This window comes from Manacus vitellinus, unplaced genomic scaffold, assembly GCF_001715985.3.
Source record: "Manacus vitellinus isolate BGI_N305 unplaced genomic scaffold, ASM171598v3 scaffold_3_pilon, whole genome shotgun sequence".
Taxonomy (NCBI): Eukaryota; Metazoa; Chordata; class Aves; order Passeriformes; family Pipridae; genus Manacus; species Manacus vitellinus.
Genome location: NW_021940535.1, coordinates 5,989,975 through 6,017,900, shown reverse-complemented (window position 1 = coordinate 6,017,900; position 27,926 = coordinate 5,989,975). Strand labels below are relative to the sequence as shown.

General features: G+C 39.0%; 1 protein-coding gene across 1 annotated transcript in view; it reads left to right on the top strand.

Annotated features, from left to right (window-relative positions):
* The window catches only part of SUSD5 (sushi domain containing 5), a 39,759-nt gene extending 15,005 nt beyond the window's left edge, over positions 1 to 24,754 (top strand). Inside the window, exons 3-5 of the mRNA XM_008925132.2 lie at positions 5,785 to 5,903; positions 14,370 to 14,558; positions 23,432 to 24,754. Coding sequence (XP_008923380.2) covers positions 5,785 to 5,903; positions 14,370 to 14,558; positions 23,432 to 24,720 — 1,597 coding nt within the window. The 3' untranslated portion in view covers positions 24,721 to 24,754. The remainder of the gene's footprint in view (positions 1 to 5,784; positions 5,904 to 14,369; positions 14,559 to 23,431) is intronic.
* The last annotated feature ends 3,172 nt before the right edge of the window (positions 24,755 to 27,926 follow it).

The following is a 27,926-nucleotide window of genomic DNA, read 5'->3' as shown; positions in this document are numbered from 1 at the left end:
GCATCCAACCTCAGGTCTGAACTCAGACTAGCATTAGCCCAAAAAAAGCCTCTCTCTTATCAAATGTGATTAAAGGTCATCAGTTTATCTGAGCAAAATGAAATCAGAAAGGGGATATACTTACTCTTTGCAAATGCACAAGAGTAGCTAATACCAGGGTTTTAACTTGTCAGGTAGTTCTAATGAGATTGATTTTCTAATTTTCAAAAGAAGTTCACCCATTTTGCCTTTTTTTTTTTAGAATTTCTGTAATGCTTTGTCCTATCTGAAAGCTTTTTCTTTGAGAATTGAGCTTCTTTATAAATTAATAGCATTCAGAAAATATTATTGTATTTTTAAACCTTTTGATAACTAATCAGTAACATCTGTTATGAAAGCCATGGATTAAACTGAAACCCATAAAATGAAATTGGGTAAAACCAATTTTCTAGTGATGTGTCTTTGAGCATCCAACTAGTCCAGGCCAGGAAGAAACATGAGTCTCCTTTTCATGCACTAAGAATGCTCAAATTATATGTACCTAGTGATATTAGAGTAAAATGGCTATATAAAATCTTTCATACTAGGCTACAGTATAAAAATCTGCATGAATGGGCCATATTTATTTAATGAACAGAGACCTCACTATTTCAGTAGTCATATGTACAATTTTAAGCACAAAAGGCTGCATTTTGGTGTATATTTTTAAGAATCTAAAGGATATTGGTTCTGCCTTGGTAAGACCTCCTTTTGACATTTCCAGTGGCAGTATTACTGTTGGAATGTCTCTTCATGTCACACTTAGCAGCTGCTTTCTTTGGATCCCATCCAGCCAAAATTAGCCTCTATAGTTCCCAGTCAATGGACTTTCCAAAGCCCACCTGTGCTCCCCTTCACGACTTTTCAGGGAAATTTTCTTCCCTTTGGTAATCGTGAACATGTCATATATATATTATTCCTCATCAGAGCCAGCTTTCTAATTTGCAGTTTCCCAAACTACAGAACGGAAAGACTAAGAATAAAAATCCCCTGGTCTGGCTTCCATACTACTGTTTGGTTTTGGTTTTTTTTCTCTTACCTCGTTACTGAAACACAAACGGTAAAGCTGACCTGTGAAAAAAATTAGCAGATGCAAAAAATTTATCTTAATTAAGAAAAGTGATGAAGTTATTAACTTTCTAATTAGGGGAAGGTTTGTTATAGTTATAGTATGCTGTGAACCAGACCTCCACAGTGCTTCAGCTAACACATTGGTGATGTTCTTCTGCATGAATATATTCATATGCAAGCTCATACTACTATGAATAAATGTCATAAGACCATTCTGACTCAGTTCAGTGAATTTATTGACTAAGACTACAAAACTTACAATCAACTGGCAGATAAAGTAGTGACTACAAAAAATCCCAGTCCCACCTACTGGTTTCTGTGCTGATGGATCACGCTTTGTCATATAAACTCAGCTGTTAACTCCATATGTTTTAACTTGGGCTTACTGAAAAATTTTCAAGTATTGCCTTGTAATTATCTTAGAAATGAAGTAGCTGTGGATACTACTACAAACAAAATTTATATAAAAATACTATGTGTCTATTAAAAATACCTTTATTAGACATACATACAATATACTAAATTAGGTATCTTTACTACAGTTCAAGCATATCATCATGGCATATTTATTAGTACATATTATATAATGGCATATCATGGCATATTGTGAAATAAATACTATTCATGCCAGTTTTTCTGCTGTTTTCTTCTTTGAACAGAGGAATTAGGAGAAGAGCAAAATATACCAGTTACTCATTGGTCACATAATACATTAGAAAAAATTTAAGCAGCACAAGAGTAAGCAGAAGGCTTATGGGAAGTCTGGTTCATCCTTTATTGTGCTGCAGGTTAGATTTTCTCCTCATGTGTGCACATGATAACTGCAGTATCTGAGTCATGGCACAGGAAAACAATGAGCAGCTTGGCCAACCTCTGATCTTTTTTTTCAAGGTAGGTACAAAAGAAGGACTGTTAATTGTTCTTACTTGGATGAATGTGTTGTACAGCAGGAATTAAGCTGAGGTTCAACACAGTGCAGAGTCTCCAGTCTCTGGTTTTCTCTATTGAGAGGAAAACCATGAAACCAGTTGTCCTTCTAGGCTGGGTAGTGGCAGGTTGAGAAGGTTCTCTGTAGTTTGTCTAGGAAACAAAGGAGACACCATCAAGCACCTTCCCACTTTCCATCAGAGAGCAGGGACTGCTGTTAATACCACTAAAACTCTCTCCTTTCCCAAGTACATTTTTACCTTACTGAATAGTATATGGTACTTACACGGTCTATAGAGATAGTGTGTGTGATTGATTGATTGATTGATTTTTATGCTGAGATTGTGAGTTCATGGCCATGTAAGGATAGTTTTCAGGGACACATGAATGTTTCAAGCAGATGTGTATCACAGAAGATTATTATGAATGATCTGCAGTTTGAATCAGTATGTTTCTTCTGAGCATGTTCTACCTTCACAAGAGATCTCCACAGAAGGAGCGACAAAATTTAATCTATTTCTTAACTATAGGGTACAAAATCAGGAAATTACATTTCTCTGAGCATCAGATGACATTGTATGCTGAGTAATGAGAAAGTCCGCTTGAGTTCAATTAATACATGAAAGTAGCAATAAATAGAATTAAAGTTCCCTACACGAATAGCTTTGTAGGTGAATGTATCCCCTAAAAAAGTGTAAAGTGTCATTCTCTCAGCCTTGATGTATGCCCCAGTGCACAAATTCAAAACAGTAAAGAAACACAACCTCTCAGCAAAGGTGCCGAAAAGACTAGGAAAACTGTACAATTTTTTGTTCTTTATTTCAGCACGGCAATGCTGCTGCTGAAGAAATTTTAAAATATGTTTAAGTCTGAATTGATAGCCATTTTTCAGTCATGAAAAGTGAAGTTAAGAGCATCAAACTCTACCTTTTAGAATGGAGACAAAAGTGTACCTGTATATTTAAACTGTAATTACAGATTAAAAGCTAGCACTTTAGGATTTAGGGAAACCCTCAAGAACTCAGAGAAAAGAGACTATTATTGCATATTTTTAGTCATACCTGAAGTCCTACCAACTGCAAAGAGACTATTTCTATGCCAAGGGCGTTGCAGGTCTGATCATTAGACCCACTACTAAGAAATGCTGAGCACTCTTGAAGTTCAGTAGCCATAATAATACCTTACTGAAGATGTTTGCTTGCAGGACGGAGCTTGTGGTAGGAAACTACTGACAGAGAAGGTGGAATGAGAGATATGACATAGATTTTTTTCCTTCAGTTTTTTAGAATCATTATGGTGTGAAAAAATATCTGAGATAATCAAGTCCAATCATTAACCCGGCACTGTCTTGAGTACAAGACAAGATTTCTTTCATTTCAGAAGAATTGGTTTAGAAAGTTTGCAGTTTTAATCAGTTCAAATTTAACATGACAACCATCCAAACTAAACTCCTAAGTAGCAGATTAATCAGGGTCTAGTCTGCTGTAGAAAAAAAAAAAAAAAAGAAATAAACAGGAAGAGCAATTTTTCAACTTCATGTAGGAAAAAATTTAGTGAGAAATTCTTGTAAAAATCTTAATATAGTTTAAAGCCTTTCTTTATTTATAATGTTGAAACTATATGCAAGGTACACCTTTGTAAGTCAGATTGGATAGCAGCTGAGAAATGTTCTTAAATGAATTAGCTAATCAACTAACTAAGCTAATCTGTCAACTACAAACTTGTAAAAAGAGGTGAGAAAAACTTGCTCTTTAAATCACAATCTTACAAGTGAGCCAAGTATCCTGTTTTGGATTACTTGATTACACCAGGGATGTGACACGCATGGACAACATTTTAGCTTGTTGAAGAACTGATAAAAAATTACAGTGCTTGGGCAGAAGCTAAATATATAAATATAGTAACTGGATTTAGAAATCAGAAATGTCAAGGTAAGATTTTAAAAAAATTCTTCCAACTGTCAGGAACTTTATTTCTTGACAGAACATAGAAATGGATGTGGCTTGATTTTCAGAGACCAGAATTTTATGATGGCAACAGTCTTCAAAATTGGTTTGGTTTGTTGGGGGTGTTTTTTGTTTGTTTGGGGTTTTTTTATTTTGGTTTGGGTTTTTTTGAGTTTTTTTTTTTTTGAGAGAGAGACTGAGAGATCCTGAAGCCTAAAGTACACAACTGCAGACAAAAAGCATGTTTCTTTACAGACATATCACTGTCTACTTGGTGCTGCAAGGCCTAAGTGATCCAGGGACCTAAGCAAGTAATTATTGAAAAGATTAAGGTTGATAAGGCACTTTTTGAAGGAAGGCATAACTGTCTCCTTCACTTAGACCTCGTAAGACCTGATGGAACAATATGTGAATACATACAGAAATTTTCTAATTGATTCTTCCAGTCATCTCAACTCAGCTTGGCAGATCAAGTCATTTCTGTCTCGGTGCCTAATTACTGACTAAGAGGTCTTGGACTTTAAATGCATTAAATTCTAAGATAACTTGATTTAAAACTTGTATGGACAATATTCACTTCAAGTGATTCCCCAAAAAATCAAGTGGAGTTTTCCTTACAAAAGAAACATTTGATTTGGAATCGTAAAGGGGCTTTCAGCAGGAAATGATGTCATGTTGCTTTCCAGAGCAACATGTAATTCAATTGTTAAATATATTTAAGTGCATGATCAGATATTGGGTTACCATTGGATCTTTTCCATGCTCAGTGAATGGGTATTTTATTTTATTTTATTTTACTTTATCGTATTTTTTATTCCTCAAATTCAGTGCAGGACTGACGACACATTAGTTCAACAATTGCACAATACGAAACGATGCATTTCCTTGGCTGGAAGGATTCCTCTGTGGAAGGCATTTTCGTCTGGCTCTCGCTAGAATAGCTGACTGTGCAACACTTCTACAAGCCTGCTGTGCACAAAAATATAAACCCCTCACCATTAATATCCAGCTGCAAAAATTTGGGCTGAATTCACTTTCCCAGCCTTTGTAACCTTTAATGTAACAGTAAAACCAGTGTTTTCTACAACAAACTCTCTTCTATTTGTTAGTTTTAAGCAGCCAGCACAGCTGAGAGAAGAGAGATAATTAATAAACTCTTGCTTCATGTTCAGCATCTACAGGGCCGTAAAACCAAATACAGACTTAAAACTTTTCAAGCCTATGAGGGGCAGTAGGATGGATTAGTTACTGCTGAGTACCAAACCAGAAGAAATGGAGTTTACACAAATGTGTGAAATCACTATTAAAAAACCCTCAGTTTTATTTCCAAGACCCCAAGACGAATTTTCTGAGCTTGCCTGTGTTAGCCTTTGAGCGGTTAAATATGCAGCCTAATCATTCTTTAATGTAAAATGCTAATGATTTATAGTCTTTCAGATTATAATCTTGAGTTTTCCATTCATTTCTATCCAGGTGTTATTGGTGGGAATGTGTACTGCTGAAATGTGAGAGAAGAATATGGCCTTAAATACTCTGGGTCTAGGTCTGATATTTAGAAGTGTTACAGTATATAATAAGATAAACATTCCTTATTGCTTCCTTTGCCTTGAAGTGACCTACAGCAAACATTTTTTTAATTATTTCTATTTCTCTCCTGGCTTCTTCCATAGATCTTCCCACACTAATCTCTTACGTGCCATCTATGAAACAGTTAAGATGAGGCTAAAGCCTGACTACTCTGATAAAAAATCTTCAAATTTCATCTGCATGTACAACTCCAGAAGATTTCTGATTATTTTTTTCTTCTTCTTCTTTATTTTAGGACAATTATATGCAGAAAGACGGGCAGCAAACAGCAGAGCGTGAAAGCCATTGATGTTAAAATTGAAACCGATCCCTTTGAGAATGACCAATATGGTGCTTTTTGTGTAAAGGATGAAGGTCAGCACTGATATACTTTTGAAATATTCACAGTCATTGCTATCTTGTAATGTTAAAAGTTTTGCCTTCAATTTTTTCTACTGGTGAGAAGCAAAAAGGAAATGTAAAAAATAAATCCTTATAGTCATCACCCACTAAGTGAGCCAACTGCTGCAAAGACATTGTTGCAGCAAATAAATTGCATTATCTTTTGTCTTCGCTGCAGTTTAGCAAGTTCAAACAGCACTACTGATCCAGCAGAATCCATTTTGTTGTTCACAGAACATACTTTATGAAAAGGAATATATCTGGCACAAATATGATGGACGTGCCTGAAGCATCTCCCTTACTCAGCATTGTAGCAGAATGTAATTTAGCAAGGTGATTTCGAGCCCCAGAACACCACATTGTTGCAAAGCCTTTGACACTGTCTTCCATGGCATTCTCCTGACAAAGCTGGCAGCCCATGGCTTGGACAGGGACACTCTGTGCTGGGTTAGGAACTTGCTGGAGGGCTGGGCCCAGAGAGTGGTGGTGAACGGTGCTGCATCCAGTTGGTGGCCGGTCATTAGTGGTGTCCTCCAGGGATCAGTGTTGGGCCCAGTTCTGTTTAATATCTTTATTGATGATCTGGATGAGGGGATTGAGTGTACCATTAGCAAATTTGCAGATGACACCAAGCTGGGGGGGAGTGTCAATCAGCTGGAAGGCAGGAAGGCTCTGCAGAGGGACCTGGACAGACTGGAGAGTTGGGCTGATTCCAACAGGATGAAGTTCAACAAGGCCAGGTTCCGGGTCCTGCACTTTGACCACAACAACCCCCTGCAGCGCTACAGGCTGGGCACAGAGTGGCTGGAGAGCAGCCAGGCAGAAAGGGATCTGGGAGTTTGGACTGAAGGCAGGTGAACATGAGCCAGCAGTGTGCCCAGGTGGCCAAGAAGGCCAGTGGCATCCTGGCCTGTATCAGGAACAGGGAAGATCCTGTGGCCAGCAGGACTAGGGAAGTGATTATTCCCCTGTACTGAGTGCTGGTGAGGCCACACCTGAAGTACTGTGTCCAGCTCTGGGCCCCTCAGTTCAGGAAGGATATCGAGGTGCTGGAGTGGGTCCAGAGAAGAGCAACAAGGCTGGTGAAGGGACTTGAGCACAAGTCCTATGAGGAGAGGCTGAGGGAGCTGGGGTTGTTCAGCCTGGAGAAGAGGAGGCTCAGGGGAGACCTCATCACTCTCTACAACTCCCTGAAAGGAGGTTGTAGCCAGGTGAGGGTTGGTCTCTCCTCCCAGGCAACTATCAGTAAGACAAGAGGGCATGGTCTTAAGCTCTGCCAGGGGAGGTTTAGGTTGGATATCAAGACGAAATTCTTTACAGAGAGGGTAATCAGACATTGGAATGGGCTGCCCAGGGAGGTGGTGAATTCTCCATCCCTGGAGGTTTTTAAGATAAGACTGGATGTGGCACTTAGTGCCATGGCCTAGCAACCACAGCGGTAGTGGATCAAGGATTGGACTTGATGCTCTTGGAGGTCCTTTCCAAGCCGGCTGATTCTATGATTCTATGATATCTATCAGTATACAACATTTGTATGCAAATAACGCCATTTTAGTGCTGTTTTGGGGTTTTTAATTCGTTAACAAGCATAGACCAGCCCACCAGGGACTCTGATTGATCATGGATGACTCTGAAAACCAAACTATTTCCAATGTAAGTTGATGCTTTGACTTTTTGATATTAAAATGCTGGAACCCACAAGCAAAGATGAATTCTGAAGGCAAAAAGTAAATTGCTACTGAGTGGTAGGATTGTGTAAAGAAGTTTGGGAACACTTGAAGCACATTGTTGATGTCCATAGCGAGTTTTTGCATCCCCTTTCCAAGAAAAGCAAAGGCAAGCAGACATTTACTGAGAAGCAGTAAGTTCATCACACAGGGGTTATTCTAATAAACAGTGGCAGCAGCGGTGATGAAAATACAGCTGAAGTGAAATGTAGCAGAGGTGATGCATATTTGATGTGTACCAAATAATTCTTTTTAGAAAGAGTGATTTTAGTAGAGTTTGACCATCCTCTCAAATAAGCCTTGTGATATCAAATCCAGGCTCCGTGCTGCTGTGAGCAATGCCAGCTCTGTCACCCAGTTGCTAATGTTGTCACACAAGCACCTTTGTGCTTTCTTCCATGCTGCTCCTCACATATAGGAGCAGCTCCCTGTAAACATCTGCAAAACTCTCTCATTGTCTTCCTTCAAATCTCTCTTTTGTCATCATTCCCCCCTCGAGAAAAACCTTGCAGTGGGTGGGACAGCTGTGGGATGCTGAAATCATTGCTCTGGCCACTATTGTTCCATTGTGCCCTTGTGCTCCCCTGTCTGTCCCAACCTGCTCCATCTGAGCTTACACGTAGATGCTGGATCTCAGAGAAGGAGCTGTGTTTACCTTTTGCATTTGGTTACTGCTCATGGTAATGTGGTAGTAAAGATGAAGATAAGAACATAACAGACAAGGTTATGCTGCAGAGGAGTACTACATAGGACTCAGAAACTGCATAGTTAAAATTCGGGGGAAATTCAGGTCATTTACAAAGAATAACCAATTTTTTTAACAATTTGTTTTGTACAAGGCAGGGAATTTTCTGATGGTAGAATGGGATGATCATTCCAATGCACTCACCAAACAGTTCTTATACACAGAAACATTTCTGGATGACTGTAAGGTTCCCTCTTCTTTGAAAATATAAAAAATTTGGGATGCAGAGCCAATGTTTGAATGGAAAGGCTTAAGAGAAGTTGTGTGGCAGAGCCTAGTTTGTAGCTGGTATGGAAAGAGCAAAGTCCAGAAGGAAACAGCTTTAACATGCAAGTATAACACACAGTGACACACAAGCCAGCACAGAGCTGTTGACCAATGAAACAATATCCTACACCTCAGGGATGCCACTTCTAGTTTTAGCAAATGCCCAGTAAGAAGCAGCAACAGCAAACCCTGTGCCACAACCTCACACATAGCATATCTGTTCTGATGTTTTGTACATGTGGCTCATAACTACACATCTAAGTCTGGATTAATGAGTTGTTCATTCGTGAAACCTCATGAATATTTTTTTCTTTTAGAAAACTGGGTATCACTTTTGAGCACTACAATTTCAATTATAATACAGAAATACGTTAGTATTAAATATAAAAGGCAAGATGTTTTACCCTGTTGAAACTGATAAATCCCAGGTTTCTTATACTGAGACCTATGTCCCCATATTAATTTCTTCCAGCCCTTTAATTTCTTCTATATTCATCCAACCAATAATCTGCAGTCCCATATGAAATTCATCTGATTGTTTCTCCAGTGTTTCTCAACCTCACCCTCTACCCATCATCTCCCCACCCCCAGGGCACTCTCAGCTCCTTGCTGGGTCTGGGAATGGCTGGCTGGGCAGAGGGGAGCTGTGCTGTGGCTGCCTTGGAGATATGATTACGCTGGCTTGTTCATCAGTGGGCCAGAACTGCATGTGGGAACAGTAAGAGCTGAGTCCTACATGTGCCCATCCCGATGGAAAAGACACTTGGCTTTGGCTCTTTCCTCTTTTAAACTCATCTCACCACAATGAGCAGACACTCAGTAGCTTTCCTTCTTTGTCAGACTTGGCTGAGTTGAGATTGGTTGGTTGAGAACGGACAGAGGGAAGAGTCACATTAGCTTTCTCTTCTTCAGTTGATGATAGTAGCTCTTCAAACTCTATTTGCAGTTCTTAGGATTGTGTAAAGGGCATCTCGAACCACCATGAAACTTCTGGTACAGACTATTACAAAAATTTCCTTCTTAGGCCTTGATTTATAATTAACCTTGACTCAATTAACATTTAGCATGCAAATGAGTTCAGTCAAATTCCTTAAGCACACACCTCAGCATGCCCCAACAGCAGGGGCAGTGGTCAGGTGCTAGCAAGAGCTCTGGGTGCACTTGCAACATCAGGAAAATAAAAATCCTGAAGAGAGAGAGACTTTTTTTTGGTTTTGTTTCTGAAATGGTTTTTGTTCCGTATACACAGAAGAATCACAACAACCTTTAAGGCTAAGAGTTGTTTTACATGGAATTGGTACTAAGAGTTGTGTTTGACAAGGAAAGATGTAGCTGTAATGTTTTATGAATGTTGTGAGAATAGCTGCAGTTTTCACAGTACAGAGAAATGTGTCTTCTTGATTTCCCGTAAAGTGATGTTTTATGAAGCCATTAGAGTCAGCAAGACAACTCTGTAACAGCTCAGGATGTGCTGAGATCAGAAGTTTCTCTCTTAACCCTGAGTGCCAAAATACACCTAAAAGTATATTAGATTCTGCCTATTCTGAATATGCAGCATCACACATAAAGTCAGATCTGTAACACAGAGTGTGCATTTATTCTCTAGCAAAGCTCGTAAGAAAATGCCTCAAAGTATAAAGTAGATAAAGCAAGAAAACCAGAAAGCTGGAATTTTTCCTGCCTGTCTTATTTTTTTTTTGTAATACCACATACCGTTCAATTTCATATGTATATAATACTTTTGGTTCTCTCTCTTATTTTTTTTTTATGCAGCAAAGGAAAGATCTTTTTGTTAATAGCTCCCAAGTTTTGCTGGTACTTTCTTTCAGTCATCCACTGATATTTACAGGAAACAAGTAAGATCTCTGTTCCATAAGGCTTTGATTTGCTGCCACCACAGGAAAACTAAACAGGCAGCAACTTGTAGTACAGTACAGCATAAATGCAAATCAAACTTTTTTAAACATGTCTCCTGGCTCCAGATATCCATTGAAGCTTGATGGTTTACATACATATTTCAGTTTGCCTTTTTCAACAGTATAAAAAAAGAAAATAGTGTGTTCTTTACAGAAAATATATTAAATGTACTTTACAAGAGCAATCAAACTGCAGCTTGCTTTGTGTAATATTTGAACTATTTCTTTGTATTTGTCATGCTTTGCTGTGGATATAAAATTTTTCATTATTTTTAGTGCTACAGCTTTCTTTTTTCCAGCTTCGCATATAGCTGACAGTGAATTCCCACCTATGTGGTGATGTCATTTAAACTAATAAAGTCTTACGAGTCCTATCGATGTAAGAAGTATTGGCATTCCAACATTGGTAGCTTACAAGCAACACTTACATTGGCTATAATTGAGGTTTGGTTTTTTGTACTCTATTTTCGCAGTACTTTTATCCAAATAGAAAAATTCCATATACTTTCAGGTCTCCGCAATCAAGAAGGAAAACAAACATCTTCACTCATCTCTTTCACAGGCCTGACTGTTAAGAGTTGTGTTTTCTAATTTCTTAATGACGAGATGACATCCTACAAATTCCAGTGGTCTCTCTGGAAAAACTCTACTGAACTGAAGGGTTGTAACAGGGGATGCTTTATGTCAAAGCAGATGTCTCACATCAGCTTTCAGAGCGTGGTACACAGTTAAAGTAGCAACTGCAGATAAACAGGTTCCAGTAAATTCCCAGTTCTGCCAGGTGATGTGGAAGCTGAAGTCTGCATCTTTTCCACGTTGATTTTTTCTGCACTGGTCTTAGGCTGCCCTTTCTGTAGACAGCGTTCTATCAAGACATCTCAAAAAGAGTCTTTACAAACTAATGGGAGGTTGTAATTCAAGTAAAGATGCTTCTGGAGGAATCCAGGTAGGGGAGGAGAGGTGCTGTGTTCCTAAAGTGACGTGTGTCAACTCTTTGCCAGATATCACTTGTCACAAACTCCTTTCCACACAAGATTTGGAGTTAAAACCAGTATTCTGAGGAGCCATTTTTCCTAAAAAACAGTAATTGACTGAATATGCTAACTCAATTAACAGGAGGCCTCTTCAGTCCCGTGTAAAAAAATAGTTAATGAGTCTCTAAGAGGTCTGTAACCAGAACCATTACTAGCCCTAACATATTTTTGCTCAATACTTACATCTTTGCTGTGCCACTTATTCCCTATCATTTTTCAGATGTTGACTCTGTCCTGATTTCTACACATGTATATTAAGGTCTTTCTTGACTGTAGCAGTGGTTTTCACTCAAGGAGACAGTCTGTGCCAAACTACTGCTGACAGGAGGATCTTCTGTGTACTTTAATTTTCTTATATCTGTGCTGTGCTGTCCTGTCTTGCTCTGTAGCCCAAACCATTCTTGTTTACCGGAGGTCAGTTATCAACATATGGAGCTGTGTTACGTGATTGATACAGTGTCAATATATAGAAAACTCAGGAAGGGTCATGATGTCCAGAAACCAATTCCAAATTCCCAGTTTTGAGATGTGATCTCAGACACAAGCAGGCAGAGCACGGGACCTGTTGGGTGGCCCTCAAGTATCAAGAAGATCATGCTCTTCTACTGGGAACCATGCAGTGGGCTAATTTTTTAGCAAGCACTGAGAAAAGATGCTGGTTTATGGGAGGATAGATGAGGGGAAAATCAGAGCTCCAGATCGAGAGTTCAGCACTAGAGGAGCCCAGTCCTCATCTACCAGCATCACCACTCCAGGCAACCCCTGTGGTCTCCTTAACAAAGAGCACTACTGTTCCTCTGCATGACAAGCTGCTGCCAACACACCCTCTGTCACGCTTTGTGGCCTAGATCTGCCTCCTCTCTTCCAGCAAGAAAATGGCCCGAATGCCAGCACTGAGCACAGATTGTTGTTACAAATAAGCCTGTGCTCTTCCAGCTCCTAGTACAAAGGCTGCAGACAAAAACCTGAAGCCTGTCCCCAGAAGTGGCTCAGTTTGATGAGTTGCTGTGCCAGTGTCACTTCTGTACATGTACCAGAAAGAACATGTTTGGCAAAAGGATGAGCAGGAATTGTCATAGCAACCAAGACTGCAGCAGGATGAGGAGCCATAAGATGCTGTAACCCAGAAAATTCCTGTACATCTTACACAGGAGAGGACAGCAGCAAAATGGATGTAGGAACTTGAGTTTGTCGTTGCAAGATATCAGCTTTCACTTAAGCTTGTCCATGCTGCCACTCAATACGCTCTGCAGCAAAGGCATGACCTTACAAAGTCACAAGAGAGTCAAAAGTTCCCCACAGAGTGTTGGTCCATGAACGTCTTTAAAATCTCTACTTTTCTTTCTATTCAACACCAGCCAGATCTCTTTTTCAGGCTCTCATAATTCTGTTACCATGTCTGTTGTCAAATTTTACTGTAAAGATCCCTCCACCTTTCTTCTATCCTGGAAGGTTATAATGTGATTTTTGAATGTGTTTGCCATAGTTAACTAATGTGTTACTTTTATGCTTCCTCTGGCCACAGGATCAAGAAGCAAGGCTTTGTAGATAAGAATACTCTCTGATGTATCCTCTGATGTATAATTGTCCCATACAACCTTGGGATCAATACTTCCCTCAGAGCAGACACACAGCTCCCATTCGTACCAATAGAGGTAGCTATATAAATAAAGTACATGAAATGCAGGGCTCTGTAGCCTTCCTATGAGGCAGTAAAATAATTTTTTATTCCTTTCATCCACATCAATCTCTGTTCATCTGACCAGTTCACAGGAAAGGCATTAGCTGCTAACTGCGCCTCACTTCCTCAGATGCCAAACCTCCATAAGACTGTTCATAGACTGAGCTTTGTGCAGCCTCAACAGCTTGTTTTTTTCTGTCAGTGTGTGTGCATGACTCCCACTAAGTTCTGAAGGTGTTAGACAGTATATATATATATATATTTATATATATATTTATATGCATGTGTGTGTGTGCACAGTATAGAGAACAGACTTCAAAGCTTTGACTTCAGTAGTATGTCCCTTATATTAGTGGCAGCTCTTTTTCAGCATACCCAGTTAAGAAGTGGTTAGTCAGGTCTATCAGATGATTTCTGAAAGCCTGATCCAAAGGAACTTTCACAGAGGGTGGATGTTTATTGTAGGATTTTCATTTCACTACAAGGTAAACAGCTGGCAACATAAATACATCATATTTCTAAACAAGCATGTATTTACCTATGCTTGGGTCAGAAGAGGGTAGACGATGGGAAAAGCAGCAGCTGAGACTCAGAAGGATTTTGCAGAATGTCCCCAGGGCAAAAGCAGGAAAGCCTGAGCTTTGGCAGAAAGGAGACTGAGAAAAGCTTTTCTGTCAAAACTATTGCCCATTGAAAACACCAGACATGAACTGGTGTCAATTGAACTGTTGCTGATGATGCCCTAAAAGTGGACTCCTGCAAAATAGCAAGGGTGCTCTCTGAAGATGTTTCTCCTTCTACATGTTTAGGAGCACAGTCTTGGAGGTCACTTTTTCAGCTTCCAAACAAAAGCCTTTTTAAGGTTATTGCGTCACAGTTATAGCCCAATATATACCTCCTCAAATACAGCTGAAAATAGTTGTGAAGGAGCATAAGAACATTAAACAGATGAGATTTCTGTGAACATGTATAAGTTTATCCTCAGGATAACTCTTTCAGCACTGCTGTTAGCACCACATTAAAAGACTATTGTAAGGTCTCTACAATCTCGTCTCTTTTTACCTTTCAGACAAGCCCTGTGGGGACCCACCATCTTTCCCCCACACCATCCTGCATGGCCACACTGGCTTTGAAATGGGGGATGAGCTGCTGTATGTTTGTGCCCAGGGGTACATCATGGGCAACAAGGAGACAGCGTTCACGCTACTCTGTGACAGCTGTGGGGAGTGGTACGGGCAGGTCCAGGCCTGTGTCAAAGGTAAGCTCACCCAACACAGGGAGCATCCCTCCAGGAGGTCACATCCTCCCATCAGCCTAACCAAGATTCTTCCAGGCTCGCGGGGGTGTGTCCTGGGCAGTCCCTGGGAAGGTCAATGCCTTATCTGGCCCAACAAGGGTTCTATAATCCCACTGGTAGACATCTCCAATAAACCACAGGAAAGGATAACTTATTCATACTTATATGAGCATGAAAGTTCTTTCTGGGCAGCAGAATCTGTTCAATATAAAAAAGCCTTTTAAGTTCTCGACTATTTCCACAGCCCTGTAAGAAGCTAGATGGGATGATCTGAGCTTTTACTAGCCCTTTCCTTTAGCTTTACTCCTTTTGAACCTCTGACCTTGCACATATGATAAATGCTGCTTCCTTTTGTTAGCCTGGGAAAATTAAAGACTTATGTAAGTTAAGAGACCTACCTGTGCCATAGAAGTCATCTGTGACAGAGTGGCAGAAATGCATTTTGTGTTATAGCTAAGCAGCGAGACAGAAAAGTTTTTAAAAAAAGTGTATCATTTTTTAATTTGCCCCAATAAAAAGGTGAACAATTCTTAACTTGTACCCAAGTTTTTGTCTACAAACACAGTAGTAGCTGCCCAGATATTTATTCCATTAAAAGGAAAGTGGATTTTTTTATCAAATGACTTGACTCAAGAAAACAGATTTTTATTGAAGAAACAAAACAAACGAAAAACCTCAAAATAAATCTAACCCAAACCAAAAAACAACAACAAAAAACAACCCAGAACCAAAAAAAAACCAAACGAAAACCAAAACAAAAACAAACAAACAAAAAACCCCCAACCGAACCAAAACCCCAAGCAAAATGTAAAAGCTCTGGGAAATTATAAGAATGATATTTTCTTAATTTAAATCCCCAATAAGATCCACCTTCAGTTATTCTTCAGTAAGCTTTTAACTTCGTCCGTGTTTAAACATAAGCTAAATGGTACCACGAGTTCAGGTGTGGGTGTAATCTGAATTCTGCTTTCTCTTGTTACCCTGCTCAGTGCATAATCTCACTGTTTTTTCCAATATTTAAGAATAGTCATCAGAGTATCTTACTATTTTTTCAGGGAGAAATCACAGTTTTAAGATATTATTTCTAGAAAAACAGATAAATTTTAGGCAAAGGACTGGGTAGCCATTGGGTAGCTGAGCTATCTATGTGGGCTGGAGTTAGCATATTAGTTTCAGAACCCATATATTCCTTAATGCCCAGGGGCTTGCAAAGAGTTATTTTTACTTATGAATATATACCATCAGGCAATGGATAATCATGAGAAAAGGTCAAACTTGTTTTTAGTAGAAATAAGTCATGTCTGTGCACCTGGGAACCAGACTTTCAAACCCATCTAAATGGTAGAGATGTAAGAAAAACCCCAAAATAAAAGAACCAACATTTTTCTGAACTACTTCAGCTTCTGAAACTGTTCTTACAAACAGTAGTTCAGATGGTTATGCAAAATATTGCAGGGCATAGAGGAGGAGCATGGAGGGAAAGACAGAAAAAAGTATCTACATCTGATCATAGAATACAGAATCATAGAGCTGTTTGGGTTGGAAAGGACCTTTAAAGGTCATCTAGTCCAACCCTCCTGCAATAAGCAGGGACATCTTCAACTAACCTAGTGGGTCTGAATCTCCTATAATCTGCACCAAATTGATACTTCTTTTTCCTTCACTGAGATTAGTGGAAACGCTAACTTCACCACACACAGAAATAAAACTGTATTACATCAAAGTAAGGAAGGGAAAGAATCAGGCCATTTGAATTGCGTGTGTTTCACTGTTTCCTCTGGATAAATGGTCTATTTCCCGTGTTCTGCCTGAGCCTTTCACACAGGGGAGCCACAGGGGAGAGAAAAATATTTTTAAAAGAAATAGGGAAGTGTGACTGTAAAGTCACAAATATCAACAATGAAACTTGGGGCAGATGTGATATTGTGGATTATGATTTTTTAAATTGTTTCAATGTAGACTTCATGCTGAAGGGTTTCCTCTAATTATTGTTTTTCAAACACTTTAAGGACCTGGGATAAAAAATACAATAAGTGTTCAATTAATATATTTAATCTTCCTGATCACAAATTTTTAAGAAAAAATACTTTACAGGAAGACTGAAATGTTTGTAGGGTTCATTATTTTTTAAAAAGTAAGAATTCAATGAAAAAGAACAGCAAAAAAAAGAAAGTAATTTAATTAAAAGAAACCTGATTTACAGTTGACTGATATTTTGGGGTCATAGGAGAGAGAAGAATAATTCTTAAGTACTCCAGAATTCAGCATGCACACTGCTTTGTAAGTGCTTTGAGGCAAGAGAGCACCTTCCTATCATGAAGGTTAATTATGGGACTTAACAGAGAATTTATATCCCTGTTGGCAGACTGGACTACTGTCCTAACCAGCTGACAACAGTGGAAAGATGTTTGTGAAGCCTCCTCAATGAACATTTAAGTGCTATGTTTAGAGGCTGGTAAGATGATACAGTTCCCTTGCTCTGCATCTGCGCTGGGTGAGCAACTGGAAACGTGAAGTGTTCCTGATGCTCTTACACCAACACGGTGGGAACACCGGGAGAAAACCACCATCAGAGGATTGAGAGATATAAGCCTGTTCCTATATCTTTCACAGTCTCTGAGACTGTGGAGAAGTCACTATACTGCTCTCTGCTGCTTGCTCCACCTCACCTGTGAAGGAGTGATGACACTTATCTAATTTCATAAAGCTTTCTGAGATTTGTGGATGCTATATCTGTGTATCATAGTTCTAGTTGGTACTTTCTGCATTATAATGCCCAGCTGTCCAGGCAGAATATCAGACTAAACCACAATAATTTTATGTTTTTCTTGTTTGTGTAAAAACACTGGGGCTGCTTTACCCTCCCAGTTGTTCACCCAGAGCAAATAGAGAGTCAAAGAACTATCATCACAGCAGTGTCTAAATATAGCCCTCAAGTGTTCTTTGAAGTCACTTTATATCGTCTCTCCTCTCTGTTTTGATCCAGTAAGAAGAGATACAGTCCATTCTGGCACCCAGGATGCAAGCGTACGACCATACAGTTGGCAGATTTGTAAATTCAATGAAAAAAAAATTATGCATCAATACACATATAACCCAAAATACATGGCAAAACTTGGCTATGGGCATAACTGAACAAAATGATTTTGGGGTTATATTAAGTGGATTTTTGATACAGTAAACTATGTTGGAAATTAAGAAAACAGTACATTACAAATAGCTTTAATGTAAACATTGTGCACAACTGATAATAGACTGTAATTTTTAATCAAGATGCTTTTTAAGAAAAATAGTGGCTCTGTACAGTTAGTGTTCCCTGTAATTCCTCATCATGAAAAGATGCTGTGTTCTAGCTGAAAACACAAGGATATTCAACCCAACAAGGCAACCTTAAGCAGAGAACAGGGAAATACATGAGTTTTGTAGATTATTATTTTTTCTATTTTTGTGGAAATAATGCATTTGTTTCGTATCCTGAAGATTGGCATTGTAGTAAGGTCTGAAAGCAGATGTATACATGCCGTGCCATGGCTGTCCTGCAGGCACAGAGACTAAAGTGACCATTGTTAAATGACATTAATTTTTTTTCCCAAAATGAACTACAGGTTCAATATCAGAAGCATTAACGCCAACACTTCTGTGAGGGAGGTCAGGGCTGCATTGCATTAGGCTGCATCCCCGAGAGTTGCTTCCTCAAAGAGAAGGCAGATGATAAAGTTGGGAAATCCTGGCCCATCTCTGCCCTAAAACTGGCTCAAAAGAATATATCTATTTATCCTTTTCTCTGGGCTGCTTTGAGTTTTTCCAGCTATATGCTTGTGGCAGAAGGGTCCCTTTCTTCTGCACATCGAAGGAATCTCTCCAGTGTCAACACTTGGATAGTTGCCTAGTGTGTTCAGAGTTGGATTTGGCTAACTCTGATCATCTCTGAAAGTTTTATCTGCAACTCCCAGTCATTTTGCCTGGTTCTCATTACTTTGCTTATTCTCATTACTTCAAACATTGTTTTCTGAATTGATTCACATTCATGTGGTCTGTAAGCACAACTGACCAGGACCATTTCTTTTTATGTCTTTTAGTTTTTTGGGGTTTGTTTTTGTTTTTGTTTTTGTTTTTCAAATTAAGAGAATCAAACAAAATGTCTTTGGCTTTCTATCTTCTTTGGGAATGCCTTTTTTTTTTTTATTCTGAGAGTGCAAAGGAAGAGTTGTGACAGAAAAATAAAATCAGGAAAAAATATCTCCATGGCCTGTCAAAACATTTCTTATGACAAACTTCAGTTCCCTTTTCAGGCCTGTCAGTGAGCGGTTGTATTAGATTAATGTAAAGTATCGATCTGGCATGAACTGATTCTGCCAAATGGAATTCGAAAAAAAAAATTGATGGGTTATTTATTTATATTAACAGGTTTTCTGCTGGAATAAAATTTATCCTCCTTCTTGTAGTTATTGCAAAAGACAAAAAGCAACACAATATCTGTCTAGCATACTCTGGTTGACTCGACAAAAGTGTGTTTGTGTGCCTGATCCAAGTCAAATGGATAATTCATTGGGATGCTGTAGTTCACAAATCTGACTGATCTTGGGCAAATTGGTCTACATGCTCTTTTCCTTCCCACCCTTAAAACAGATGCTGTCTTGTTAATGCTTGCTGCAGTTACTTTGAGACTCTTAGAATAAAGATGTTTTTATAGAGTAGAAATGTTTATAATGATGGTCTACATAGAATCAAGTTTCAATTTCCTGTACTCCAAAAATACATCCACAAAATATGCAGTGCACTTTATGGTTGTCCAAAATAGCAACACTCAAAATAGAGCTTGGATGCCAATATGCTATCTAGAAGAAAAATTAAACTGATCCTAGAGTGTGGAAAACCAAGCTCTTTGTATTTGCCTGTCTCTATGTTTGGTCACTGTTTTCACATTAGGACCAAAAATTGAAGTAGATGAAAGCTCTTAAGGATGGTTGCCTCCCAAAAATCTTTAATTAAAAATTAAAAGGATTTTACCTTTTAATTGAGCTTCCTGTCTTTGGTAGTATGTCATTGCAGCATCTGTTGCTGTAAAAGGTTCATTTTAGCCTCAGTAATCCCTTAGACATCGGGTAAAACTCACTGATCCTTGAGTCTGCCAGAGGAGGGTAGGGGTAAGATGTAACAATGACCAAATACAGAAAGATTCTGGTCTTGGATAAATTAATTTTAGTGCTAGCTCTTCTTAAAACCAGACCTGCCTGGGTAGAAAGGAAGATGCAATCACTTTTAAATCAGTTACTAGCTGTTTTAAAAAGGGATATAAATAATGGTTATAACTATTTGGATAAGAGGTGGAGCTGAATCTACTTTGGTTGTTGCTCTTCAGTACCAACACTAAGATTCAGGGAGCTCAAAAGTTCCAGAAAATGCCAAGAAGGTGAGCAAAAAGAAGTGCAAAAATTGTGCAATCTGTTCCTGAAAATCAAGCTCACAGTGAACTTAACAGATTGTCGTGGTAACACAAAATCACTAAATACTAAGTCCAAGACCCGTTTGAAGGTCAGAGGCCCAGAAGAAAGAACAGGGTATTGTTACTGTGTAAATCAATCCAGGATCATATAAATCAAAGCTTCAGAGTAAGGGGGTCTGTATTTCCTTTGATGGTTAGAGAGCTCAATAGCTGCTTTCATTCTGGCATCCTGTAAGCTAACATTAGTTATGTTGGTAGTCTTTGCTATAAACTATGGAAATACGTGAGATTGCATATGAAAATATGTTATAGCAGCTTTACAACTTGGACCACAATCTAATTGTCAGAAGGAACAAGACTCCCTTATGCAGTGACGAGCAGTGCATAATGAGCTCCAATCTCAGGCTCCCTTTAGACTACAATGGGCCTTTTCTTTCCTCAGCTCAGCATTAAGAAAGCATCAATTCATTTCTCTACAGGCAGGATCAGGCCCAAAGACAGCAGGTTTGATGGAGACTTGATCGATGTTTCAACAAATCTTTAATATGTTCTGATAGACTGAGGACTTGTATTTTCTTAGGAGCACATGCTTTTTCCTGGTGTGCCTCCATAGGCTGAAACTATATGGCAGGAGAGGCACTAAAGAGAAAGAGCTTCAAATTCTATAAAAAGCATGTTACTGCAGTTGTTAAGCATTCACAGTGATCCATTCTCGTTGGTGAATGAGTACAGATCATACTGGTCATCTCATTGACCAGTACATAAGGTACTGGTCAATGAGATGAATACTAGCTGCTCATTCATACTGCTAACTAAATAATAGGTGTGGAGGAAACAACACAAGCATGTGGATGTAATTTTTTTCATGGATGCGTGAACCTGCTCTAGAACACCATAACATAAAAATTCATGTTTCAACCTCAGCTGAATTACTGCAGTCTGAAAAGTAAATGAATGGCAAAAATAGAGGTACAAGAGACAGACAAGTGAAGACTGGTGTGATGATGCATCTCAAAAAAGAAAACAATGACTATAACAGCTGGTAAATGGTGACTTCTCACATTACGATCTTCCAGTTCATATACATGCAACAGACACCTATGGGCTGTCCTGAGAGAAACTGGAATTTAGTGAAGCAGGCATGCCAGATACCAACTTCTAGCAGGAGTCTGGATGGACAACAAAATGGTTTGAGACACCACTTCCATGCAAAGAGAGTGCCATCCAGGTAGAAAAGTTCTTAAGGGAAAGCAAGACAACGGACAAAATGAGACTAATGTTTGATGGCTAGTAGAAGTGCAACAGAGCAATGGCCAGTGCCATGCAGAGCTTCATGAACATGTTGCTAAAGTGCTTCAGTATTCAGAGTTAGTCTCCATTCATTTACAAAATTCTGAAAAACTATTGGAAAAGATTTTAGGATTAACTAGAAAAGTGAGAGTCCTACTAGGAAGCTTTCCACTCCAAGAGTTGTATTCCCCTGATTGTTAAGTTACCCTTGCACCAGACAGAAGTCTTTTCTGCTTTGGAGAAGATGGAGAGGATCTAGAGGATTACACAAGCAGATGAGGACACTGGGAACAGGAGAGAGAGAGGTCAATTGTTGGTACTGTTTTATCATGCGCAGGTTTCCCCCAAAACCCTTCTTGTGAGATGAGAAGACCTGCTCTACAGGACGATAGCTTTCACAGAGATATTAACTCTCTGCACATTTTGTCACACGTTTGGGTTTCCTCAGCGTAACTGCTTTGATTTCTAGCAGACCCAGATGCTATTCCAAGGAAAATACCTTTTGTTAATGCTCATTCTGTTTTGGCACCTGGCTTAAGCTGTTCTGGCAAAAAGTGAGCTGGTGGGAGCTGTATCACTGCTAAGCGTTTTTGGTCAGACTGGTTTGACAGTATTTCTAATCTTTTTTAAGAGTAGACCAAATATGGTTCTGCCAGAAGTCTGGGAAGCAGTCTCCAAGGAGAATGTGACTCAGGTGGGAATTGAGGTGGGCCCCAGATGAAAATGTAATGCAAAATTGGTTGAGTATCAAAAGGCAAAAAAAAGATAAGGCTTTATGAATGCATTGATCTGTAATACAGATTGTCCTATTAATTTCTTGTTTCCTGTGCCATGCCAGGTCTATTGCTTCAATGTCTTCATGAAAGACTAAACACTCTCTTAAAAAGAAAAATTCTCACCATGATTCAGTTTGTTTTATTTTCCATATCCCAAGGCACTGTTTTCTATGACTTTTAATGCCAGCATAAATCTCAGCAATTACATCAACTTTCTAAGGAGTAAAACTTGTGTGAGCTGAAAATCAACCATCCTGTCCAGTTTGGAAAATGTTTCATTGAGCTAAGCTTTTAGAAGAGTGGAAGAAATATAAATTACAATGCATTATTTCATTCAAATTCAAACATTTAGCTTCATGCTTTAAGTAAAGCCTATTTTGCTTTGAGTGCTAGGTCTGTTGAGACATGGGGAGTATTGCTAAATTAAACTCAAACTTTGCAATGAATCCACTCCTCTGTTACACTCTGAGGTGTTTTTTACCAGTTTGATTTTGGTTTTTTCCTTTCTTTGGTAACATTTCATTTCTTAAAATTGGAAGCCTGAGAGTTGCTTACAGACAGTATTATCATGATACCTAGGAGTTAGGCTTTAAATATTGGATTTAAGTTCTTCAGATGAAAACAAGCAGAACTCAAAGTCAGCTTTGGTGGCAGGGTCTTCCTCAGGCAGCTTTGAAGAGCTCTCATGGAATGAGAAAGACAGTTCTGGCCCCAGGTGTTGTAACATTGCAACACCAAGGTAACTGAAGAAAAGCAGTTTAATGATAAATATGTACCTTGATATTTTGAACATAAGGTACTCCATATAATCCTTTAAAGTCATCTGGCTCAAAAGGAATGAAGTTGCTGTAAAACTTCTAGTTTAGTTTGGGTTGGGTTTTCTTAACTGTCAATTAGTACTTGATTGCTTTTTGCTATACCTTCCTCTCCATGCACATTTCTTGCTTGAATGTGATGAAATTCTTTTCTCGAGGCTGGCAGAGTCATATCAGGGAAAGCAAGTTTTGAGAAAAGTATAAGCAACTGAAGGAAGTCCTCTAACTGCAGACAGTAAGTTATTTACATACATTTTTAAATCTGGAAAGGTAAGATACTAGCAGTTAGTGTTGGCGCTTATCTGATTTTAAAAAAAATTTTATATTGAGTATCAGCTTATGGTGGACCATGTCCCTTTCAAATAAACAATAACATAGAACGAAAAATACTGTCTAAAAGTCACTCTTCATTGCACCTTTCTTCTTGGCTTATTGCAACAAATCATCCCAGTGCTTTCCTGGAGAAATTAAATGTTGGCTTCTGTGGTTTGTTTTTAATGTTTCTAGATGAAACCGAGGCACACATTGACTATGAAGATAACTTTCCTGATGACAGATCAATACCTGTTGTTGAGAATGAACATAGCAATGGCAAGGAAGAAATTGAGCAGGAGCAAGAACAGCTTTCGTTCAGTAAAAGTTCAGAGGAAGGAAGAACTGGAAGCACCAAAGGTGTTACTCAGGACACAGACATTTCTGAAAAAGGAAGCAGAACACCAACTGAGTCCCCCGTGTCACTTCTAAGCCAAAAAAACTTGTTTTGGTTTCCATCAGAAACTTTCAGTGAACCTGAATTGGAGAAAGAGACAGATGATTCTACTAAAGTACAGTTTCCTGAAGGTGATAACCACATTGGAGGGAAGACAGTCTATGATGAACCTGGTGCCAAAATGTTTTATGACAGTGAAGATTTCCCCATTGGACCCATTCTCACAGCTAATGATACAAAGACAGTGATAGATGCAGTTGCCATTACTGATGAATCATGGTTAGATGGTTATCCAGTAACACAAGAGGTGGTAGAGGAGGAAGTAGAGGAAGAGGAGGGCGATAAAGTTGATGGTTCAATGGGAACAGAAGACGACATCATCCTCACAACTGACCAACCAAATCATGTTGAAGTAAGAAAACCGGGAAATGGCAGCCCAGCTCCAGAGGAAGGTTTAACACAGATTGTGGCAGCAACAACAAGGATAGATGATGAAGGGGCTAAAGAAACACCAGCATCACTTACGTCAGCAAGTGGTCTGGAGAACTTCAGTGTGAGCAGAGGTTATGATGATGCCACAGGGGAACATCCAGCTGCATCTCTGGAAACTGTGACTCAGGAGCCCAGTACAACAGTACTGTTTGACATAACCAGCTTAAAAACATCCATGTCAGAAACCTCTGTCATGGTCAGCCCCTCTGATTACACTCCACACACAGAACTAAAAGAAACAACCACCTACCCAGAACAAGTAGCAACCACTGCACCAGCTCCAGACATCTTTACTGACACAGCATCCCAGGAATTAGCTGAGCAAGAAAATCTCACCCAGGGCCTTGGAGAAAAGCCTGTTCCCACTTCTGAGCCCTGTGAGGGAGAGGATTGTCCCAAGTCCAGTAAGGGTGCTATCATAGCAGTAATTGTGATTCTTCTCTGCTTGTTACTGGCTGCAGCTGTACTGGCAGTGTGGTTTTTCAAAAAACGGCAGCAGAAAAATTCTGTCTATAAATTAAATGGGAGGTGTCAACCCAGACATCATTGCTACCACCACTACCATCACCAGCACATCGAAATGCAGAAAGTCTAACCAGGGCCTGTTTGGCAGAGATGCTAGAGATCAGAAGAAAAAACATACTGATGCTAGAAGGATCACATGACTCATGGATGCTAAAATCCAGCAGTGCAGAAAGCAGAAGAAAAAAACAGTGCTAAAAGAACATAGAAGACAGAAATAAATTTCAACCTTTTGAAGTCACAGTTTAGCATATTCAACTTTGCAGAGCTAAAGAACCTGTACATTTTTATCACAAGGGTCTTTTGGAGACATCAGCAGGACATAAGCATGCTTGGTACTACACCTACAATTTGTTCTGCTTTTACATTTTGCTCCTATTAATAATAAATTAATTGATTAATTTCTGTGTTACCTGGTTATAATGTAATGGTAGGGCTGGTCAGGCCTTTTTGGTCTATTCTCAGTGGAAGAGGAAAAGAAGGAGAGAAGAAGGGAAGAATAGGAGACGGATATTTTTGGAGCATCCACACATGTGGTGTTTGTTCCTTTTTTAGAACCTGCCCAAGCTGGTCAGGATAAACCACAGTAACAAACTATTACCTGATGTGTCTTAAAAAGAAAAACTATATGCTACCATACTTTAATTGATACTATTGCAATGATTACTAAGGTTATTTTCTTCACCATTGTGAATTTAACAAGCCATGAATGTTGGATCATTGTGCTATTTTTCTGGAAGGTGTTCTTTTAGCCTTAGTGAAGAAATTCCATTCTCATCCTAATCTTCCTATAGAAATCATGATGTCTCCCTGGAACTCAGATAATACTGTTAAGTGCCATTCTTCCTTAAGTATCAGCAGGAGAGGAGTCAGAGCACCTTTGATTCCAGGTGTTATGATGAATAGCCTCTTACTACAGAGCCAAACAGTGATGAAGCACTTTCCAGGGAAACTCTATACAATTAAGTCAGCTGCTTTTCTGAACATGATGTTGACTGACCAAGATACTGAATTTTAATTCACAGCCAGTAGTACCTCTGGCAACTGAAGCCATGTATAGTACTTTTGCCATGTGAACTCTGTGGAAGGACTGATTTTTTCACCATTCTGCTCTTTTGTTGGCTGGAGGGGTGTCTGGGATGGACCTTGGCTATGGGACATGGGTAGCCCTTTTGCATGCTGCTTATTGTGGTTTTAAAGATAAATCAGACCTGGGAAAGAAAGAAATTGCATCCAGTTGACAAAATGCAAACACTGGGCTTTTTAAACTGGTTGTTGGTGTAAAAGCACAGAGGCTTTTCCAACAGCATGTTCCATTTTCAACAGTTCTGAAAATAAATAGGGAGAGAGGGGAGTTAGAATCCTTTAACATAGTGTGAGTTTAGTATGAAGTACTATTCCTTACCCTTCTGAATGAACAAGAGAAAGTCTGGCAACTGTGAATAATCTGCAGGTCAGAAATAAATTCATCTGCCACTCAGCCTTAGTCAAAATACGCCAGTAGTTCAACAAATTAAAACATTGGAGTAAGAAAAGGTGCCTGGGTGGGGTTCACCCATGTCCATGTTCTGCCTTGAGCCACAATGGTCACTATCTCTAACTCCATGGAAGGCAGGGTTTATGAAATGGAGTGCCAAATCGGGCCCCTCTTACACACAGCAATCAATCTCAGGGCTGGTAAGCAAAACAAAGCATTTTTAGGTGATGGATATACGTTATCTTGGAGAATTTGACCTCAGAGTGGTTAAGAGTTGAACCTAGTTGCCTGGCAAGAGCCGCAGTAAATAAAGAAGGACAGAAACTGTACAGATTTGTAAATATGTCTCTGACATACACGTGACTTTATGCTTTTAATGCATTCTAGACTATGAAATAACCTAGAATTTCTGTTGTAAACTATTTTTTTAATGCAGAAAAAAACCCCAACAATGGATTTTGCACTAAGCAACTTTATGGAGACTGTTAACTCAACTAAAACTTATCGTCTGTAATCCCATGGAAACATGCTGAAAAATAAACAAGGGAACATCCATTAAAAATATTGCTTAACTGAAAGGTACAAGTAGGTGTTACAGTTCTGTGTAGCATCATTCAAAATGAAAAGTCAATACTATTTGGCTCAGGAACTGAACATGTGAAAATGAGACTCAAAATATAATTACAAACACAAATTGTACAAGGATCTTATTTGAGACTTAAAAATACTTGTTATTCATGAACCAGAAGAAAGTGTACATTAACATAATGCTTTGGAAGTATTTAAATAAAAATCAAGTTACAAAAAAAACAGGAAAGGAAGCACTTGTGTGTGTTCTTGTGCAAATCATCCAGTTTGCCCATATGTTTATGAAGAAAAGATAGGTCTGTTACTTGTGTAAGTCTTGCAGAAGATACTTCGATATTAAAAAAATTAGCTGAAAAGTGTATAGCTTAGACTGTCAGCCCAGTTCTGCTTGAGAACATCTACCCTCTTTTGCAGAATCATCTCTTTGTACTCACAGTATTCACTTAACCAGAATGATTCAGAGAGTTTGGGAAAACTAATAAACAGATGATCTGTTGTTCTGTGATAAAAGTCATGTATCATTCTCTTCTAGTGAAACTACATATTACAGGAGGCTGGTTGGAATCTGCTCACTGGGGTTAAAACTGAGATATGATCTCCCTTCCCCCTCCTTTCCATTATTAACAGCTACCTGTTAACTGAGCCTCCATCTCATACAGATCATGTGCTGCTGCGTCTGGACAGAGACTATATAAATTTGCTTCAGCTGGCTGGGAACTGATGCTGTGGGATGAAACACAAAGCTACTGGCAGTATCTGGGGGCTCAAACCCTTGCAACCAAAAGGTGTTTGCTCCCCTTTGTACAGAAACACTGTGTTCATTCATTTTAGGTACTTACTGCGTTCTCAGGCTGAAATCCCCTCAATTTCTGTGGTTTTCCTTGCATTAGTCAGATAGATGACAATATATGGTTTATTGTGTTGTACTGCCTTGTTGCTTAGTGTACCTCAAAAGCTATTATGCTGCAGATTTGTTGCCATGGGCATTGGACCCAGCATAGATTGATTTTTTTCTTCAATAATTTACCTTTTTTCAATACCCCGTTATTTGTCATGCAAAGATACAACATAATACATAGCTGTGAAAGATCAGAATATGTAGCTATGAATGACCATTTAGAAATTAGTCTTAATAAGAAATTATTAGAACGTTGTAAGACTTGTCAAACTACATGGTTTCCATCAGTTCAGGATAATACTTAAATTAAGTGAAT